Source organism: Manduca sexta, chromosome 28, assembly GCF_014839805.1.
Source record: "Manduca sexta isolate Smith_Timp_Sample1 chromosome 28, JHU_Msex_v1.0, whole genome shotgun sequence".
NCBI lineage: Eukaryota > Metazoa > Arthropoda > Insecta > Lepidoptera > Sphingidae > Manduca > Manduca sexta.
In genome coordinates, this window is record NC_051142.1 from 5368573 (window position 1) to 5377928 (window position 9356).

Consider the following 9356-nt stretch of genomic DNA (forward strand, 5'->3'; position numbering starts at 1 on the left):
ACCTAACCTTTTGTGTATATGTTTTTCTGACTTACTACTTATTCTATTACATGGATTACCTAATCTTTATTTCCACCTACCATTATCTCACTCCAATATGGCGTCAACACATATTGTAGAATAGATTCAGCTTAGTTTTTATGACCGGCCTTATACCTGACGCCAACCCTATTTGGAATATTCCGATCCCAGGCAACTCATGTTAAAAATACCGAAATAAAATGTTGCTTGGCCTGGAAATCGAACTCAGGTATTCACTTCACAGCCTTATTAGGCTAATAGTTAATTATCATAGGGAAAGAAAAATAAAACCAGAAATACGAAATCCGATGCATATTTTTATATAGATGTATATTTTTAATAGAGGTATATATTCTTGGCTTCCCAAAATAAAAACAAGAATTTGATATAGCTGCAGCACTTTCGTATATACTCCTGAAGTGAGTGAATGACTTCTTGCAGCGCTGGTCGGGTCATGTCATATTGTTGTTTGTGAACTTCTCTATTAGCTGATCTCCAGCAGGCAGCATAAACTCATTCCAGCCTTGAAACCTAAAATATAATGTAGAAGTTGAGTAAACATGCTCAGATTATTATTATTGTTAAACTGTATTATTTAACTTTGGCAAAATATTTCCCACATTGTGGGTATGTTAATAATAATCTACATAACTTACAAACTGGACAGCTCGTCCAAGGAATATACTTGTCGTTGCTGTGGCGCCGCAATGGTGCAGTCAATACACCGCCGGGATATGCCGTCTCGATTAAGGTGGTAGCTCAAGGTCCATACATTTTTAGTATTAGTAAAATTTAAATTCACGTCTAGTTAGTGATTAGTTCTCGCAGTTGAAAATGTAAAAATAATTAATAATCATGGATATTTCTGCCTTTAAAATTTCGTCATATTAAATTTTAAAGGCCGAAATATCCATGATTATTAATTATTTTTACATTTTTCTTTCAACTGCGAGAACTAATCACTAACTAGACGTGAATTTAAATTCTTTACTTGCCAATACTTGTTTAGTTACCCAGATTAAAGCCGAAACAAAATGTATGAAAATGGACCTTGAGCTACCACCTTAACTGTCCTGGGTCTAGGCTCTAGACGACATTGTGTTGCTTACTAAAAGCCTTCCGTCTCAAAGTTTGAAACGCACACTATACACGTTGTTTTTGAACAGAGGATTTTTCGATTCAACATTAAAATACATAAGAAAAACACTGCAATCTTGAGTAAGATAAAATATATTAAAATATTTTAATGATTTAACATTCAAACAAATCTGAAGTGTCAAAATGTCATTAATTTCAGTTGCCAGTGTAATAAAAATCTGTACCCATATATTCATTAATTAAAAATAAAGTCCAGACATGTTTTAGCTGACTATTGTATTTCTGTCAATGCAAGTACAATTCGCTATTTGTTTGTTTTTGGAACAATTAATATTTTCTCTTCTTTTACCAGCTATTTGGAGTTTGGTCATAATTATTAAGTAAAATATATTATTTTATGACAATATATTTGAGATGAATAATATTTTTAATACATATATTATAGATTCAAGTACGGGCACATTTATTGTACATAATATTTAATTTTTTATTCCTTTTAAAAAGGGTATTTGTTATGAATTGGTATCAATTCGCCATATTAGCAGTACATTATCCGGTGTTTCATTTCCAACAATTAAACAACTTTTTTTTTCATATCTTTTAAACCCCCATTCTCTTATGACTGAAATAAATACGAATGAAGTAATAATTAAAATGATGATTTTTCATGGATATTTGGTTAAGACGCATGACTGACGCAAAGATAGCCTGGTTTTGGGCATTGTCCTTTCCTCATAAAATAATAATTCATAAAAATAAATACTTAACGATTTAATTTCATCAAAGTTAATACAAAAGAGACCTCTGCAACGGGTCCCTCGCCTCTCCTTCGGATTAGCAGAAACCCAAATTCAGTGCATTATACTGAAGAATGGGAGACATTATTATTAAAATTAACCGTCGTTTGAATTCTCCAAATAGAAGATAAACTAATAATAACCCTTGAAATTAAACTAATTTTCCGGATTCTATCGCGGTTTTTTGTTTTTTATTTTTCTCCCGACGTTTCGAAGTGTTAAAGTTTACTGTGAGCTCATTCTGCGTAGATCGGACCACCAACAGCTAAAATTTTAAAAAGTTGTATAATTGTAAAATGTAGGTAGATATTGTAACTTTGACTTTGCGGATGGACAACACCTCAGTCCCCCCCGTGACCATGAAGGCTGCAAAGTCTTCGAAACGTCGGGAGAAAAATAAAAAACAAAAAACCGCGATAGAATCCGGAAAATTAGTTTAATTTCAATGTCTAACATTCGCGTAAACATAATAAATCATTATAATAATAACCCTCTTCAATTACCCCCCTTTTTCACGAAAACCTGTATCCGGACCTGAATATCACGAGTAAACAGTATCAATGTATAAATTATGAATATGCATAAACATTTCCAAGTGTAGATTTGCAAGCACGTGCCACGAATACGAATTTTGGTCAAATCACGTGTCGACACGTGCCATAAAAATATTGCTTTATGCTGTCTATGGGGTGGAATAAATATTTGTAATTTAAAAGGCTATGTTTACAAGAGGTAATACGATTACTTATGAATAGGCGCATTTAGCTATTCAAAAGAAAATAAAGTACGAGAAAATGAGCAAAAATTGGCAAATCGCTAGGGAATTTAATGATTTAACCTACTTGCCTCAAATATTTATTACTTAGGTATATTAAGTTTTGGGATTAATTCCAGAGATTTCATGGGCAATTAGAAGAGATTTAATAAATAAATTAAAGGTGATCTAAATCTAGGCAATTATAATATTATTATGAAGCAAAACTTTTTATTTGTTTGAACGCACTAATCTATACAACTATTTGCTCTGAATCTGAAAATAATTTTAATATAGCAAACTAAAATATCGCAAAACCCGAATTGAATAGGCTATTTTTAACCCAGCAACAACATTTACGCGAACAGGTGCCTCAAAGTTTAACTCGGAGCTTCTACAGAGCCTATTCTATGTAACATGAAAAAATATGGCAACAGAGCACTATGTTAGAAAATTTTGAAATTATAGAAATAATCGTCGCATATACAACTGTCGCTATACATAAATAAATGAAATCTCGGCTTAAAACAACCTTAAATCTGCACACTTGAAATTCTGATAGCGAACGCTGGGCACACAGTGTGTCGGGTTCTGAGGGCCAAGGGAGGTGTGAGGGCGCGACGTGATTACCCGCGTCCAACCGGCACGACCCGACAGACCTCGGGAAGTGGCACCCTCGCACAGGGTTTATTAAAGGATGTTTATTTGTTTGCCATTCGTTTTCTAGAAATTATATCCTGTAAAACTTTTTCATGGGAAACACAAGCAACCATAATATATTTATTGGATAATAAATGTTTTAAAAAATATGACCAAATCTTTCCCACTTGATGTCGTTTTGACAAAATTTTTCCATAATGCTAAAATTACTTGTTGTCCAAAATTTCACCATTAGAGGACACTATCCGTTATTTCGTGCCAAACACAGATTTCCAAACACCTAGATAGGACCTCGTTTCCTTCCTAACGTATGGGCATGTGCCGTTGCAGCGATCTGTAATCACCATTGACTCCGACCTTTTAGATGTATTGAGTATTCGTAAACAGACTATATTAATATCAGCTCTATATTATATACTGTCCCACTGTTGGGCACGGGCCTCCTGCACTGCTGAGAGAAACGAAAACAGACTAATTTGTAAACATATTGACGATGACAGATAATAAGTACCTACCTATCTAAATTTTATTTAAATGCGATCGCACTCGTCGCCAAAGTTCCGGTGATGAGAAAAATGAGTTGTCACTCAGCGTTCACCATACACCATCTCACCAACACACGTGCTTGGCCCTTGCGTAACTGCTCTGTATAGGATCTATGAGTAATGTTATAGCCAAAATAAAATCTTAGAATCATATTAAGTATATTATAGTAGCAATCCGGTCCAGCTTCACACGGGTAGAACTAATTATCTATAGCGAAATGACTGTTGGTTATCCGAACGCCACCAAGCTTCACAGGATCACCCGCAGGTAAATTCAAAGATGACCTTAAAACATCATTATAATCGCTACGACCATTTTGAAGTTCTACGAAACGTACATAGGACATATTTATTTTTATATATTATAACCGTCTATGATTTTAATCCATTTAGGATCTAACCTCCATGTTTTTGGTTTCGATGACATCCGAACTTTCGTTTAAAATCTATCATTACAGTTCTAAATTTAAAAAATATGAACAGTCACGCCGATGCAAGTAAATAAATTAATTAACTTATACAATAATAATTAATTATTGATAAAATAATATAAGAAGCTTCTTTTATTCACTGTTCAAGAAATAGGTATTGAATTTCTTCTTTAATTTTATAGACTAAAACTTAAATAAATATTTATTCGCTTTGTGAGAAATGGCTTTAAAACCGACTACGTGTAAGGAAGCCATAGCTCGATGGGAAAAAGCAAAAAACGAATCTGCCGCTGATGCCAAAGTGGTAGAGCTGCAATTTCAATGGCCTCCTATAGAAAAAATGGACGGCGCACTGTCTACGCTGGTTAATTGCGAGTAAGAGTTTTTATTAAAGTATTATTTAGTGTTTTATTGGCTTGCTTATATTTTATTGCAACATTTTTTTTCACATTGATGCTCCGCTTCTGTTGGTCATAACGTGATGTTATAAGTATAGCCTTCCTCGATGAATAGGTTATCCAACACTAAACATTTTTTTCAATTGGAACCAGTAGTTGCTAAAATTAGTGCGTTTAAGGAAACAATAAACAAACTTTTCAGATTTGTATAATAGTATAGATTTGTAATGTGTAGTTTACTTGCTAATACCACCATCTAAAAACCTTTATAAATTTATAAGGCCTTTATTTAGTGTAAGGTAACAGGTATACAATATTACAACTTTACCGATGTAGATACTATTTCATTATATGTAATACATAACAGGGGATTACAAAATAAATCTATACTATTATATAAAGCTGAAGAGTTTGTTTGTTTGTTTGTTTGTTTGTTTGTTTGTTTGTTTGTTTGTTTGAACGCGCTAATCTCAGGAACTACCGGTCCAAACTGAAAAATTCTTTTTGCGTTGGATAGCGCTTTGTTCGTGGAGTGCTATAGGCTATATATCATCACGCTATACCCAATAGGAGCGGAGCAGTAATGTCTTATCTCAGGAACTACCGGTTCGAACTGAAAAATTCTTTTTGTGTTGGATAGCCCTTTGTTAGTGGAGTGCCATAGGCTATATATCATCACGCTATACCCAATAGGAGCGGAGCAGTATTGTCTCATCTCAGGAACTACCGGTTCGAACTGAAAAATTCTTTTTGGGTTGGATAGCCCTTTGTTTGTGGAGTGTGCTATAGGCTATATATCATCACGCTATACCCAATAGGAGCGGAGCAGTAAAGGCTAAACTCAGGAACTACCGGTCCCAACAGAAAAAATATTTTTGCGTTGGATAGCCTTTTGTTCGTGGAGTGCTATAGACTATATGTCATCACGCTATACCCAATAGGAGCGGAGCAGTAATGGCTAATCTCAGAAACTACCGATTCAAACTGAAAAATTCTTTTTGTGTTGAATAGTCCTTTGTTTGTGGAGTGCTCAAAGTTATATATCATCACGCTATGACCAATAGGAGCGGAGCAGTAATGTCTAATCTCAGGAACTACCGGTTTCAACTGAAAAATTCGTTTTGTGTTGGATAGCCCTTTATTTGTGGAGCGCTATAGGCTATATATCATCACGCTATGACCAATAGGAGCGAAGCAGTAATGGCTAATCTCAGGAACTACCGGTTTGAATTGAAAAAATCTTTTTGTGTTGGATAGCCCTTTGTTCCTGGAGTGCTATAGGCTATATATCATCACGCTATGACCAATAGGAGCGGAACAGTAATGAAACATGTTGCAAATCGAGGAAAAATTATTAGTTTTGAGAGCTCCCGTTGCGTGCGCTGCGTAAACGGTTAAAGTTATGCAACAATGATGTATGACGGGATTGTTTCTTAAAAAGTTCTAAAAAATATATTATAAAACAAAGTCCCCCGCTGCATCTGTCTGCCTGAACGTGTTAAACTCAAAAACTCCCCAACGTATTAAGATGAAATTTGGTATGGAGACAGTTTGAGACCCTGGGAAGAACATAGGCTCCCGGGAAACTACTACTTTTATAAGGGAAAACTTTAGCCTGAAAAACTTTATAACGCGGGCGGAGCCGCGGGCAAAAGCTAGTATTAAATATACACTCAGAAACAGTTTCTATTTTAAATATAGTTTTTTTAAATTTTTATTTTATTCAAAATACAGAATTCTATGACAACGAGCTACAAGTATCGATGACCCTTAAATATATAATCACACAGAACTTCGGCCCTACGCATAGAAATGAAAGTTACAATTTTTTTTTTCAGAAAATTAAGTTTATCTTCGAATATGATCGACAAAATAGCTGGTATCGCCGGTATGAGAAGTCTTAAAATTTTGTCTCTTGGGCGAAATTACATCAAATCTTTAGCCGGAATAGTAAGTAACATTATTATGGTTTTCTATTTCCATGATACCTATATGATACAATAATATCTTGCATTTCTGACTGAAGTTCAACAAAAACCTTCGGTATTACATCGTGCTGTAAAAGTCGATGTAGATTTAAATATATAGCTCTATTTGCAATAAATGTACAATGTTTATTTTTATATATTTAGGAAACTGTAGCCGAGACACTGGAAGAGTTGTGGATAAGTTACAATCCCATCGACAAGTTGAAGGGAATCGGCTCTTTGAAGAATATGAGAGTTCTCTACATGTGTAATAACATGGTTAAAGAATGGGTCGAGTTTAATAGATTGCAGGTAAAAATGACTATCACAATAACAAATAGCGACCATGATCCTTATATTTTGATAGAACTTACGGTGTAAAGCTTGTAACTGTTTTATATTGTCTGAGATATTTATCGATTAAGTAGGTATTTGAAATACTGAATATTTTTTGTTTATAATATACTATACAGATTTAATTATATTCTTTTATACTTAAATGGTGCACTCTACATATCATGATAGTAAAATATTTTTGCTATCGCGGTTTTATATATTTAAATCGGTTAAATACGAAAAATTATTTTATTTTGATGACAAACATTCGCGTAAACATAGCGAATCATTACAGTAACACACAATTATATTAAATATTTGAAATATGGATAAAACTGTAAAGGTGCAACTTCATACCTGCTGTCGGCCTTACAGTATTTGATTCATACCGATGTCGGGCTTAGAACACAATTTGTACATCTCTTAGTATATTGAAGAGCTTATATCCGCTTTATTTGTGGTATATCAAAGGATGACGTGTGTTTTTTTAATCCTAAAATCTAGCGACAGCTTTTATGTTGAGATCTAAGTTGAGTCGTGTAATAGATGTTGAATAACCTGTCGATGGAAGGGACATTATATTTTTATAATTTATACTATACTTTATATAAGTACTAAATACCCCAGATAAAAATTACTCTCCTGGGCCAGTTCAATATAATTATTAATATTATATGATTATTTATTTCTATTTCTTATTTTATTATGTTTTTTGTATAGGGAATTTAATTAATTTATTTTTATTTATAGTGTATGTAGTCAGTGAACACAAACATATCTACTTTTCAGGAATGTACTTCGCTCCGTGAACTAGTGTTCATTGGTAACCCGATATGTGAAAATCAGCCAGACATGGAAACTTGGCGAACTCAAGTCGCGAACAGACTGCAACAATTAATAAAACTGGACGGGATACCCATACTCAGGGAATAGAAATTAGACGAATACTTGAGTATTATTTCACTATCTATATATTGGTATAATATCAGTAACTTAATAAAATGTTTTCTCAGGTAACTAACTCAGTACCTACTTTGAATTTTATTGATAACTTGCTAAGCTTTGGCTACATCATCGTCTGCATGGACTTAAGTGGGTTATAGACGTGCGAGCTTGAAACTCGCGGATCCCAAGATCGCGTACTTACTCGGCTCGACGTCAGCAACACACGACTGACTTGCTCGTACTGTTTGTTTATACTGTTATTTAAAATAAGAACAACGATGTAATTGCGGTCTGGGAAAAGGTATGGTTAATTAAAAGAGAGCGTTAATCGCATATTAATTTAGTAAAACAGTTAAGTATTTAGTAATTATTTACTATAGTCTGAGTCATTATATTATGAAAAACTCTTGAGATTCGTTACATCTGTTATAAGTAAAAACAATACACGTATGTAATTATTTATTTATTGTATCAAAATTGTGACTCGCGGTCCGCAGTGCAGCCACACGTTTAGCCTAGACGAGCTAGGAACCAAGTACCAATTGGTTGGGTTCGCTGAACAAGCTTGCTCGGCGATTTTAAAGTATACGTACTTATACTGACATAAAGGCGAAAAAACTCGTCGATCCATAAGTACGCATACACACTCGAACGTCTATCACCAGCTTTGGATCTATGACAGCCATTTAACCCCTTTCAATACAGCTTCCCGTGACATAGCACCGGCCGACGCGTATAATCCGTCTCCCCATGTGGCTACTGTTTGTCACCGAATTACCCTACATGTTACATAAAATTAAGTTATTTTTCAGTTATAAAATTTTGAACCGCAATCATTGGTGGTTGGCGTGATACGCCCACGAATATTAAAAAAATAAATAGTTATTGCTTTATGTTCGTTTGCCTAATCCTCGCGTCTCTCAACATTTTTTTGCACAGGCATGGAAAATCTATGATTGTATATTATCTATAAATGTATAAAAAGAACATTTAAAATCAAATACAATAGTACCTGCATTCTGCTGCTTGACGTGAAAAATAAGTAATGCAATGATGCTTACCTATACGGAATCTTACAGGCGAGACTTTTTCTTCCTGCCCTATTTTTTGTACTCGAATGTGGGTCAGTGCAACACAATTTATCGACTTTTTTTTTAAAATAAATATAAGACACCAGGAAACTCTAAGTTTAATGAGTGAGATAAGTAATTCAATCACCAGTAGTCACTCATTAAGCGTGAGATATACATATCTTTAGAATAAGGCCATTACAAATGTACTGTCCAATAGCGCTCCTAATAAAATATAACAAATTGGAGAACTGATTGCGTGATACTTTCTTTAACAATAGCTGATCGAGGGTCACTTGTTTAGGTAAGGAATTGAAATGACGATAATATTAGA

At 34.1% G+C, this 9356-nt stretch overlaps 1 protein-coding gene across 2 annotated transcripts; it reads left to right on the forward strand.

Annotated features, from left to right (window-relative positions):
* The first annotated feature begins 4282 nt into the window (after positions 1-4282).
* Positions 4283-8035, forward strand: LOC115453236 (dynein light chain 1, axonemal). Of its 2 annotated transcripts, XM_037444691.1 has the most exons (5): positions 4283-4372; positions 4489-4681; positions 6543-6654; positions 6837-6983; positions 7797-8035. In XM_037444691.1, the coding sequence occupies exons 2-5, from the start codon at positions 4527-4529 to the stop codon at positions 7938-7940; spliced, it is 558 nt and encodes a 185-aa protein (XP_037300588.1). In that variant the 5' UTR covers positions 4283-4372; positions 4489-4526; the 3' UTR covers positions 7941-8035. The 2 variants fall into 2 exon arrangements, with proteins under 2 accessions (XP_037300588.1, XP_037300589.1); XM_037444692.1 differs by having other exon boundaries at positions 4337-4681.
* The last annotated feature ends 1321 nt before the right edge of the window (positions 8036-9356 follow it).